The 12,061-nt window shown below is 40.6% G+C and overlaps 2 protein-coding genes across 8 annotated transcripts in view; one reads left to right on the top strand and one right to left on the bottom strand.

Annotated features, from left to right (window-relative positions):
• Positions 1 to 11,543, top strand: part of Jade1 (jade family PHD finger 1) — a 60,946-nt gene extending 49,403 nt beyond the window's left edge. For all 6 annotated transcript variants that reach the window (XM_051185668.1, XM_051185670.1, XM_051185667.1 and 3 more), the window contains exons 10-11: positions 4,377 to 4,494; positions 7,789 to 11,543. In XM_051185668.1, coding sequence (XP_051041625.1) covers positions 4,377 to 4,494; positions 7,789 to 8,672 — 1,002 coding nt within the window. In that variant the 3' untranslated portion in view covers positions 8,673 to 11,543. The remainder of the gene's footprint in view (positions 1 to 4,376; positions 4,495 to 7,788) is intronic.
• The window catches only part of Sclt1 (sodium channel and clathrin linker 1), a 129,581-nt gene continuing 126,990 nt past the window's right edge, over positions 9,471 to 12,061 (bottom strand). Inside the window, exon 22 of one of the 2 annotated variants that reach the window (XM_051185673.1) lies at positions 9,471 to 9,610. In XM_051185673.1, coding sequence (XP_051041630.1) covers positions 9,566 to 9,610 — 45 coding nt within the window. In that variant the 3' untranslated portion in view covers positions 9,471 to 9,565. The remainder of the gene's footprint in view (positions 9,611 to 12,061) is intronic. The other variant, XM_051185676.1, reaches the window with a different exon arrangement.

Below are 12,061 nucleotides of genomic sequence, written 5' to 3'. Positions count from 1 at the left end.
CTGTTAGAGAAGACACTCTCGGCAGTGAGGTGCTAAGTCATCACAGAGGTTGTATACCTACAGTGTGTGTGCTTGTGTGTGTGTGCATCCCTGTCCGGGTTATGTCTGTGTGTGTGGGTGTGATTCCTGGTGCACAGGGGCATTGGGTCTGTCTGTGGCATCCTTAGCAATCTCAGTATACTACACACATATCCACAGACATATGTATTTATCACACTACTGGTAGCTGATGAAGTGGCTGTTGGCTGCCTGGAGCCTCAGCTGCTGCCTCTTCCCTCAGCTGTTTGCTGCTTGGTGCCTCCCCCACTCACCATTACCTCTGGAGTCCCAATCTGAACCTGTCTTCCTGCTGCAGGAATAATTAGGAGTGGACTGTCCTCCCCAGGGTCTCCAGCTCCCTTAGGTAGTTTTGACTGAGGCTTCCTAATTGGGGATGTGTCTTCAGCACCTCTCACACCTACTCCCCTGACTGCTAGCTACCTATTAAATTCATTAGTGTGGCAGAGATGGGATGCAAGTGTTCTGGCTTGAAGCAGCCTGTGCTGTGAGGCACCCAAGTGGCCTGCAACAGTTAATGCATATCTCCCTCAAGCCCCTCACTTATTAGAGAGGAGTTAATTCATCACCTGCTCAGCAAGAGAATCTGACTCCTAGATGATTTAAAATGAAAGTGTAGGCAGGGCAGGGATAGACTGCAGATGTACTTAGCCAAAAGGATCAGTAAGTTCTCACAGAGGTCTGTACCACTTTGTTAGAGATGGGATGGTCATGAAAGTAGTTTTAAGTGCTCATTAGAGGCCCTTTTAGTACACCATCTAATGCTTGCTTTTGGTGATGTCCCTTTCTAAACCATGTTAGGATTCTGGGTAAGGTGGCTGGTGTCAGGCTAAGGGGAGGCAGGAGCAGGTTGGTGAGGCTCTCATACCTCCCCCTAGTGGTTAGTACAGAGAACCACATGCATTTGTGGTATGTTACCAAGAAAGGGATTCAGGGTAAATGGGTATTGTGGTAAGAAGCTACCATCCTAACCCTACAACTGCTGTAATTGGGGTGCATGGAGTCAGGTAGTTCTTGGGAGTGAAGGATGAGAAGTCTCATGTTTTGACTGTGTTTTGTTTCACAATCACCACAGAATAAAAGTGTAGAAAATGCTTGGTGGTGTACTAACTCTTTTTCTGTATTTAAGTTACTGAGATTAACATACACTTATAATTAAATTCTGAACTTTTTTTGGAGTCGTCATTTTGCTTTTAAGTAGAATAATGCCTATGATGTATAAGGGAATAAATCAGGATTTTTGCGCGCGTGCTTGAATGTGTGTGTGGGTGGCATTACTTAACATTTATTATTAAAAAGTCTAAAGTTTTAATGAATTCAGTGTCAGTTTAAAAGGGTTTATTTATAATGAAAAGTTATGTTTTCCTCATCTGCTGTGAGAGCTGTCTGAAAACGCTGAAGTCTATGCCAGGCCCTGGAGAGTTGTATAGTGCTTTGCAATTATAAACAAGTGTATCAGGCCAAGGGCTAATCAGGGCAGGCATGACAAAAGAAAAAAAATACAGTTATAATTAACTTGTTTTCTCAGTAAGTTAGTGATCTGCCTATTTATGCAATATCAGTAAACGACAGGCACTCAAGAACCAGTTAACCCAGGTGACTGGAATCGAGGCCTGTGGTCATTCCTGAACTAACAAGTGAGTAGCATTCGATAGAAATGCAGGTGACTCAGTGATTACATTAATTGCTCTTTCTGGCAAATAAACACCTCCGGGGCCTTGCACACCTGGGTACCAATTCTGGAACAGAAAGCTAGATGGATATCAGGAGGTGCTAAAAAGAAAAGATGGTGATGTGATGAGTGGCAGTCCAAGTTCCCAAGGCCGCCACTTCACTCTTACAGGATTCCTGATCACCTAATTAGGAGATTTATTGCATCTGCTTAGAAAGATGTAATAAATGTTAGCTCAGAAACTAAGTACTAGTTTGGATAACGCCATCTTCCCTCTGCACTCTGTAGTTATATTGGAAAGACGCCAAGTTCTGGGGGGACAGTCCTATGCATTTGTCAATTAGTGGAATGGAACTTTTTGAAGACCCACTTGAGACCACGGTTGTCCCCTGAACAAAATGCATATAAGGCAAGCATTGCTTAGAGTTCAGAAAACCCACTGCAACTATTCCTGGCTGTTAGGCTGGTATACTATTCTTAAGATGCAGTCCCTGATCTAACAGTAACATTTTGGAAACTTAAAAATGCAAAATCTTCAGCATTGTTTCTGTTTGTGAACTTCCTTTAAGAGGAAGGTATGAGGTGTTGGGACATGATGAGATGGGTTTGGCTTCCTGATGCTGGCAGCTGAGGGAAGGTGAATTGGGGAAGTCAAGTTCTTTGAGCAAAGATCATGACTAGATTCCTACTTTGGGACACTCAACTCTATAATGGCTAGCCAGCCATCAATTAGACCTTACTCATCCCATGGAAAACATGGTCTTTTTGCTTTATGGATTTAGAAGCTCCTCATCTGAGGTCACTGGAAATAAAGGACTTTTTCTCAGAGGCTATGGTAAATTTCCTGGCATACAAGCCACCAAAGTTGAGATCTCCTGACTTTCCTACTTTTATTTTTATGAATTAAATTTGAGATGTATCTGCTATACATCTGAGTTGAATATGAGCATAAACTAGAATGCCCATTTCATGTTTCCAAAAATCAGATTAGGTGCACTGTTCCAAGTTTTGAATTTGAGATGAGGATTTAGGTTTGATCTTTGTTTTCAAGCTTCTACCTATAATCCCATCTGGGTGGAATACTACTTACCAAAGAGAAATGAATATCCTGTTAGTCATTTCTAATCCCATGTTGGTAAAGTTTTCTCTAAAGAACACCCACTTCCTTGCCTGGCTAGGACCAATGATACTATATTTAAGTTAGACAAGAGAGTGATTTCCTTTTTAATTTTATAATCAGCCTATTTTTTTAACAGTATTAATAATGTAAGTGATTAATGTAGAAGTAGAGATTGGAAGACCCTGATAGTCAGTTAGGGTCAGCAAAGTCTGGTAGTGTTTCCCTTCCTGTCTTGTCCTCTTGTAAACTGACCTGCCTTGAACACAGCTGGGATTGTGAGGATTTAGAGAGGTCTGAAGACTGAGCTCTGGTGGTGGGGGCTGTCTGCATAAGTCAGTTTGCAAAATGGCATGGCTTGTGCCAGAGAAACAGCAGTCAGTGAACCTTGAATTTGCAGTGTGACACAAAGAGACTGCTCAAAAGATGTATTTTTAGGGGTCCATTGATGATAGTTGGAGCATGTGGTCATTTTCCTGCCTGCCACTGCCACTGAGGTTGTTGAAATTTTATGGGCATCTTCCTGAAGAAAGGTTTAAATGTCCAGTGGTGGGCTGCAGCAGACATTTTTGTCTTTTGGCCCATGCAGTCTAGTCACTTTTTGAGACAGGGTTTCTCTGTGTAGCCCTGCTATCTTGGCATTAGCTCTGTAGACCAAGCTAGTTTTGAACTCACAGAGAACCACCTACCTCTGCTTCCTGAGTGCTGGGATTAAAGGCACATACCACCACCAGGCCAATCCAGTTACTTTTACCAGGAGACTAGGACCAAGGGATCAGTGGGGTTTTGTGACTTAGTTCTTGAGTTTTGATGACAGGTGGCAATAAGATAGATTACTGACCACAAATTAGTGGATGTGTACGTGATCTGTATGAGTGGAGAATCTCAGCATTTGGTTTTTCAGTTACACAAATGAACTAGAATGAGGTTAGAAGTAGTTTTAAACTGATGATCCATAGATTCATAGATTGATTGGGGATGCAAGGATAGTTCCCAGGCATTTGCATACCTCTCTGGTGTACACAGCACTGCTGGTCTGGCTTTACAAAGTTTTACCCAGTGGACCAAGCAGCTCATCTGATCTTCCAGAGAATCTTGTGCTGGGGATTCCTCTTGTGCCATTAGCCTGGAAGATACTTGATGAAAGTGTGCAGGGAGGTTGCTTCTGAACTTGCTAGATCCATTGACAGTAAGATTGCTGGGACGATACTGTAGGATGGTAAGCAGAGCTTGGGCACAAGACAGCAAGTCTTGAGTAAACAGTGGAGGTCTCTACACTGCAGCCTGGTGGGGAAGAGTGGAACTCTATGCTGTGTTGTTCCTCCAGTGTCACTCTGGCTGCTGTAGACACCAAGGGAATAAACAACCAGAATCCTTTTAGTGGTAGGGTAAAATGCTTAAAGCGCGTTTGGATTTCACGTGTCTGTTAAGGCCCCAGTAGGGCCAGTGTGTCTCAGGTAAAGGAAAACTGAAAGGACTGATATCAATTGCTGTATTGCTCACTTAGAATCTTTATTCTCTACATTCTAGGTTCGGAACCTCACTTACATGGTGACCCGCAGGGAAAAGATTAAACGATCTGTGTGCAAAGTCCAGGAACAGATTTTCAGTCTTTACACTAAGCTCTTGGAGCAAGAAAGAGTTTCAGGTATGCATTAAGCCATAGAAGGGCAAAATGTAGGGCAGGGGTTTGTAGCCTTAACAGTGCTATTGAGGGAAAACAGTTGCTCTTTTCATCTGTCCCATAGAAAGTTTAGCACTGCTGTTCATATTTAAAGACCATTTTTAAACATTAAAGGCATTATGTTATAGAGAAAAAGCTGAGTTTGGCCTTAAATAGGATTTGAGACCTGTAATGTATCCCTGCTGACCAAACGGAAGTAAGTTGTAAACCTTACGTCTCTCTCTCCAATTTCCTTATGTAAAGTGGGAATGCCTAGCTCAAGCAACTTCTTGTAACTATCAGGAGATTAAAATGAAAGTGAGAGTGCATCACAGTGCTCTTGATAAACATGGGGTTAGCTACAAAGGTATGCATTCTCTAGCCTTTGCATCAACCTGCCATGTAAATAGATGTTAAGACCACTTATTCACCACATAAACTCATTTCATAACACTTAGTGTGGACTTCTAAAGCTGTAGATGGAATTCTGAATGTGCGGGACATTTATTTAGTGTCTTCTGTTTACATTGTTCTGGCCAGCTAAAAAGGAAGAAAAATGTGGGATGTGTGTTTCCTCTGCTGGAGAGTGTCATTTCTTGGACCATGTGTAATGCTGGGCAAATGTTTCACTCTGGGATTCATTTGCTCTAATTAGTCTGGCGTAGAACCATGACTTCTAAAGTGTGCTCTTAGTATCAGTGTTTTATGAGGACAATCCAAGAAGTAGGTAATATAAGAGTTTCATGGAGGAAGTCTGTCTCTGGGAGTTTGTTCAATAAAGTCAGGGGCAGGTGGTTTTGGGCTGGTCTTCAGTGGAAGAGGATGAGTGGGTCCACCTTCAACTGCTCTTTAAAATTAGAGCAACAATATTCTTGACACTTGATTGTGTGCTGAGTCATAGTCGACTCTTCTCTTTCTGATTTTGTAGTCTTTTCTCTAGATAATGGCATACAAACAACACATACTTTGTTTGAAACTGTTGAAATCCACTCTGGCTTAGAATTAGATACATGTGACTAGATATAATTTGCCTAACTGAACACACAAAAATGACTGAGGTGAAGTTTTGATATTCTTAATAATATTGACTTAGATGTGTTCTTGCTAAGATTAAATACCTTCCAGAGTGATCAAGTGTTTTTCATTATCTGGAACTTGAACTTTGGTTGCAAAACTTTGAGTATTAAGTTTTTCAAAGCACAGTTTCATAGATAAAGCAGTACAGGTTAGGTCCTTTAAGGTTACCCTCTATCTCTTCATTCTTTCATTGGAAGCTGGTGTTACCTGGGATGGTTAATGTATACCCTGCAGAGTTCTGCTTTTGGTACATGCCTTGGAATCAGTGATTGAGTACCCATAAAGGGTGATTTTTGTGTGGCTTGAAAGCAGTCATTTTTTAATGGGTCTCACAGGCAGCCACTTGCATTATGGCTGAGGTTTGCATTTGGCTGAAAATTATACTCTTTTCACAAGATTAGTATATATTTTGGATTATGACACTGTAATGTAGATTCATCCAGAATTCTTGGTACTGTTAAGCATAGTGTTTCATGCCTGTGATCTAAGCATTCTTGGTGCTGAGGTAGAAGGAATGCCAAAATTTCAAAGCCAGTCTGGACTACATTGTGAGTTCTAGGTCAGACCAGGCTACATAATGAGACCATGCTTAAAGAAATCAACAAAAACCAGAAGTACAGAAAAGAGGAGAAACAAATCTTATCTTCCCTTTGTTTTAGTTAAATGGCAAGTATGGTCAGTTGAAACAACTTTTACTCTTCTTTGGGATAGCCATAGCAAATGCAGCTGAAGCCTTCTAGGGTGGCTTTTCTTTGTCATTTATAGACTTTGATGCTTAAAGTATCCCGCCTTATTAAGACAGATTCAAGGGTGATGATCACGACTTTACATGTGTTCTTTAGAATTCATGACTCAAATTGTTGTGATTATGGCAACAAGTAGGAAGAACATCTTTGGTGGAAATGATGCTTATAGCAGACCTATCTTTGATAAAGGCTCCAAGTCCAGTAGGTAGAAAGTACAGTTCAGGTAACATTGGGCCCTCTTCACCTTTCTGTTTCTTGCTATGGTATTTCAATAAAACAAACAGAAAACCCATGTCACACGTGGTTGGCATAAAAATAGACTCATTCCAGTGATTGTCTTTTGAGAATGCGGGCATTTCCAAGCCAACAACTTGCCTTAGCTGTGTTGTTGCGCCTGCCTTCTGATGGATAGTAAGGTCTTGTGAGGGCTCCTGTGATACACTGGAGCTGAACCTCATTCTCCTTAGCAGGAGACACAGAATGTGAGAATTGCCTTTTGTAGCTGGTCTTGATACTTTTGCAGAAACATGGTCCTTATGAATGTACCAGTGGTTTTCAGATCAGTGTTAATGAGTAGGAGAGTATGAGATAAATTTGGTGGGACATGACTAACATACAGAACAAGGATGAAATAGACTACGAAGTATCAGGCTCAAGAGATGACTCAGTGGTCAAGAGTACTTGGCAGCTGTAGCATTTCAGAGGATCTGGGTTTGATTCCCAGTACCCACATGGCAGCTTCCAAATGTCTTATAATAAACTCCAGTTCTAGCTCCAGATCTGACATCTTCTTCTGGCTTTCACAGGCATGTAGTATATAGACATACATGCAGGCAAAATACCCATACACATAAAATAGAAATAAATAATTTAAAAAAATAGAAAGTGTCAGTTTCTATTTGAGAATTGATATTTCATAAAATGTTCTATGATTTACATAAAAGGCTAACTTACATTTAACCTGGATAACAAGTTGAACCCAAATAGATTTTGCATATAATGAATGATCTTTTTGTCATATTACATATCCAGAATTACTGTGAATACTTACCTTTATTCATTTATATATTAAGGCCCTTTGGAGAAAAACTTGGAAGCTCTAGTTAGTCTCGGAAAGGAAAAGCGGTAGAAGGTGACTGGTAGATGGTAATTGCTGCTATGTAGCAGGTAGAGGAAGTGACAGCCCTTGGGAAGATTCTGAATGGAATCTTCTTTGCATTTTGTTTGTCCTTGAACAGTTTCAGGAAAATTTGTATTTTAGTGGTTTTGGAAAAAATGAAGTGTACTGACTGCTTAGCTCGAAAGCAGATTCTGAATCACATCATGTCTTTAAAAACATTTTTTACAAAGTGCTGATGACTCAGGTGGGAAGTTTGTGTAATGATGCTTCAGGTCTAGAACTTTATTCTTTCAGATTTGCATATGTAATTTTTCCCTTGTGGTTTTCTGTTTGTAGGTGTGCCTTCTTCCTGCTCCTCCTCACTGGAGAACATGCTTTTGTTCAATAGTCCTTCTGTGGGTCCCAATGCTCCCAAGATAGAGGACTTGAAGTGGCATTCTGCATTCTTCAGGAAACAAATGGGTAGTACTTCCTTGGTTCATTCGATGAAAAAGTCCCATAAGCGAGATCCATTGCAGAATAGTCCTGGGAGTGAGGGGAAGACCTTGCTCAAGCAGCCAGCTCTGTGTGGTAGAAGGAGGGGGCTGGGGGTCCCAGAAAGATTTCTGAACTTTGAAAAGAGTTTTACAGAAGCACGTCTCATATCATCAGCACAACAGAAAAACGGTGTGGTGACACCAGACCATGGGAAAAGAAGAGACAATCGTTTTCATTGTGATCTCATTAAAGGAGACTTAAAGGACAAATCTTTTAAACAGAGTCACAAGCCTCTCAGGTCCACAGACTCATCCCAGAGGCATCTGGACAACACAAGAGCTGCCACCTCCCCTGGAATAGGGCAGTCAGCACCTGGCATGAGGAAGGAGATTGTGCCCAAGTGCAATGGCTCCCTAGTCAAAGTGCCTACAACACCTACCAGCCCAGTGAAAAGCTGGGGAGGATTTCGGATTCCAAAGAAGGGGGAACGACAGCAGCAAGGAGAAGCCCTTGAGGGGGCCTGCCACCAGCAATCAGACTGCCCCCACCTGGGTTTAGGCCGAGTTCCAGGCAAGGAAAGGGCAAAGAACAGGTTAAGATCTGACAGTGAGAACGATGGGTATGCCCCCGATGTGGAAATGAGTGACTCGGAGAGTGAGGCATCAGAGAAGAAATGTATCCATGCCAGCAGCACCATCAGCAGGAGGACAGACATCATCAGGAGAAGCATATTGGCCTCTTGATGAAGCAGACTGTGTGGAAAGCACGTGGCTTGTTGCTGGCCATGCTGAGGAGAGCTCTGGCATGGGGGCAAGCAAAAACCCATTATTTCTGAGCTACACAAACATTTTTCCTTGCAATTCAGATTGAATTTCTTTCCAGAGTCATTTATAAATCATTGTTGTGAGGTTTGTGTTATTTGCAACTTGTTGAGGAAACAGAAGGGTAGATTGTAACCACAAGACACTAAGATTAGAACCTGAAATAAACTCTAAAAATGAAGTAACTTAGAGAGGGCCAGGCTTGAAAGGCACCTTGCATTACTGCCCTCCACGTTTTTTTTTTTTCCAAAGCACAAACTCTTGGATACCCCGAGTACAGAATCAGATAGAATTCTGTGTTATGAATAAATCCTATTTATAGAAGCCTTCATGTACTATTTATAGCCCACAAAGCTCATTTTCTAGGAATGGTAAAAGCTGACATTATTTTGGCTCCCAGGCTGTGGGTGTGAGTAGCCGGGACTCAGAAACTTCAGCTACACTGGGATCTTGCACACGTGGCATCCAGGGGAAGAGTTTACACAACAGGCATTGATGGAAGGCTGGAGGGGCAGAGCAAAGCTGCTGAATTGAGATTTAGGGCCTGTGTAGCCTGTCCTGAGCCCCTGAGTGGGCTGTGGATATAGAGTGGGTGGAGAAAGTTCTGTGAGAAAGGGTGGCCAAGACCCAACCAAGTGTTACTAGTCCTCTTGACCTTCCTCTTTCCTCACTGCTGGTCCTATTCCTTGAACCCAATTCGGATTTCCCTGGCTACTGCCAGTAGTTGACCACCTGGCTTCCAATAACACAATGACTATTCAAGTTCAAGTGATGAACTTCAGACTCTGGTGATTTTCACTCCCCAGAGTTGACCACTAGTGCATATTGGGGGAATCCAGGCTTCCACCATGAATGGATTCCTTAAGCAAAAAGGAAAAAAAAAAAAAAAAAAAAAAAAAAAAGGAAAAAAAAAGAAAAAAGGTAAAACAGGTTATATTTTTAAAACAATAGAAAGGCAATATGTTGCGTCAAGCTCTTATATTGACCAAGACTATATAGGAAAGAAGTCAGTGTACCCTTGAATAGGTTTTCTGGAGTTGGAGTTCTAAACTCTGATTTGTAACTTGGACTTTTGAATTGCAAATGGCAATAACTAGTAAATTATCAGCAATAATAAATTTAGCATTAAATTTGAGTATAATGTTCTGTTTTTTGCACTCATGTGGTGCGTATGTATTCAGACAAGTGGATAGTGTTAAAGTCCTGTTATTTTCTTTGGCATTCAGTGTAGTTGTGAATCAAATTTAAGAGAAGGAAATAGCAATGAGATTTAGAATTAAGGGCATTTGGAATAAGCCCCATTTCCTCTTAATTACCCTTAGTTTGTTAATATCAATGTTCAGATTCCTGATTCATTTATACATCTGTTTCCATGTGGCAGGGACATTCTGATATTTAATGAACAATGCTTTGAGTTTGTAGAAGCTTTCAAGTCTTCCAGATGATCGTAAACAACAGAAAAGGCTTATTGAATTCCATCTTGCTATGCAAGTTTTATCAGATGATCAAATGACAGATCTGATGCATCCCATTGTATGTGTATTTTCAAACCAAGTCTTAACTTCTCAAGTACATTGTAGTAGCTAATTCAGGGGAGGGGAAAGGATGACCCAGGTTTTAGATTGACTATTTTTGAGCTGTGGAGCTCCTTTTGAGACTGCTGTCCAGATCAGCTTATTGCTACCGGTATTTGAAGGTTCTTAGGAGTCCAAGTTGTCCTTTCACTTGTAGACTAATTTAAAAATTAGATGTTTTGCATATGAGCAAAAACCTTTTGCTGGATCCAGGGAAAGGTTGGACTCTATCTATTTATCTTTGGATTGCAGCAACAGTTCTGGGTGAGAATAGAATTTATAGAGGAATAATTTGTGAAGCCATAGAAAGAAAACCTAAATTAATCTAGTGAGTATATAGCCTCCTACCAGTTTAAGAGGCACCAGATCCATTTGCACTATTAGGAATGCTAGTTTTGTGCAAAAATAATGCCTTACCTATTTTCCCCCCACATTTAGGTTGAAAAGCTTTCAAGTGTTCCAAGTTTGCTGAACCAAAAAACAAAACAAAATAAAAAAATAAAAAAAATTCCCCTACAAAAACAAAACAAAAAAATACAAGCCCACTTTTTATTACTGCTTTGAAGTTCAAATGGTATAGAGCACGGTTTCTGACGGTGTAACTACAGCTTTGTAAGTTAGTTTCATGTCATGCTGGGAACTCTGTATGAGGCGGCCATATGCAGCAACAGCCCACCTACCCACTTGCATTCTATTAGTATGGAGCTTTTTTGTTTGTTTGTTCTTTTGGATTTTCCTTGTGCATCCTGACCAAGAAATAACTTTGATTATGATCAATGTATTTATGTCAAAATGTAGGCTAGTTAAACTTTTGTAAAGTTGCCTGGAATGTCATTTGTTAGGTTATAAACACAAAATTTAAATGAAGGGTTTTATGTGTTGTGTACAAATATTAATTATTTTAAAATGGACAAACTTGTCATTACATTTGTAACCTTGTACAGAGGATTTTTCACTATGTGCCTAGCTTGGTGTCCATTCAGCTAAAATTGAAAAAAAAAAAAAAGGTGCATGAAGAGTTAAAATCAGAAGTTAAACAAAGTATATGTAGAGATGACTATTTTATATTACATGGCCCAATCCTGTATTTATTTCTACCCCCTTTTTGAAAGTATTTATAAAACTAGTTGAAGACAACTGTATTTTTTTGTTGAACTATTTAGTAGAATTTGTGCCTTTTTGTCTGTATGTGAATAAATGCTGTACATTTTGCAATACATTTTAAGTGTCGTGTTAATCTGTTTTTGGTTAAGGGTTTGTTGTCTTACTGTTACACGGTGAATGAGAACTGAAGGGGCTTACCTACACAGAGCACATGGAATCACTGGGCTGGTTTCTAGATACTGACACTAATAGTTGCCCATTAGTGTGGGTTCATTCCCTTCTACCCCTCCATGTGCCTCCTTGAGCTCTTCCCAGGATATTATTTGGGTCTGAACACAATTATTGAAGCAACAGACTTCAGGGTTTAAAGGCTGAGCTGTGGTTTACTATTCACATAACTATAGCCAAGTCATTCAGCCTCATGAACCTTAAGTTTTCCCAGAGGCTTATGCCTACCTCAACCTCCGCAAGGTGACATGCTTGTTATCCTGTAACTTTGGGGGTTGAGGAAGAAGAATCAGTAGGTACTTTCTCAAAAATGTTCAAAAAACACCCAAAACATAACTGGGTGTACTTCTGAGAGAGAACTCTTGTCTAGCATGTGCAAGACCTTGCTTTCCATCCTTCTGCAAG

The sequence above is a fragment of the Phodopus roborovskii genome, unplaced genomic scaffold (assembly GCF_943737965.1).
Source record: "Phodopus roborovskii unplaced genomic scaffold, PHOROB, whole genome shotgun sequence".
Classification (NCBI taxonomy): Eukaryota; Metazoa; Chordata; class Mammalia; order Rodentia; family Cricetidae; genus Phodopus; species Phodopus roborovskii.
Note: the sequence above shows the minus strand (reverse complement) of the source record. Positions and strands in the feature narration are given on the sequence as shown.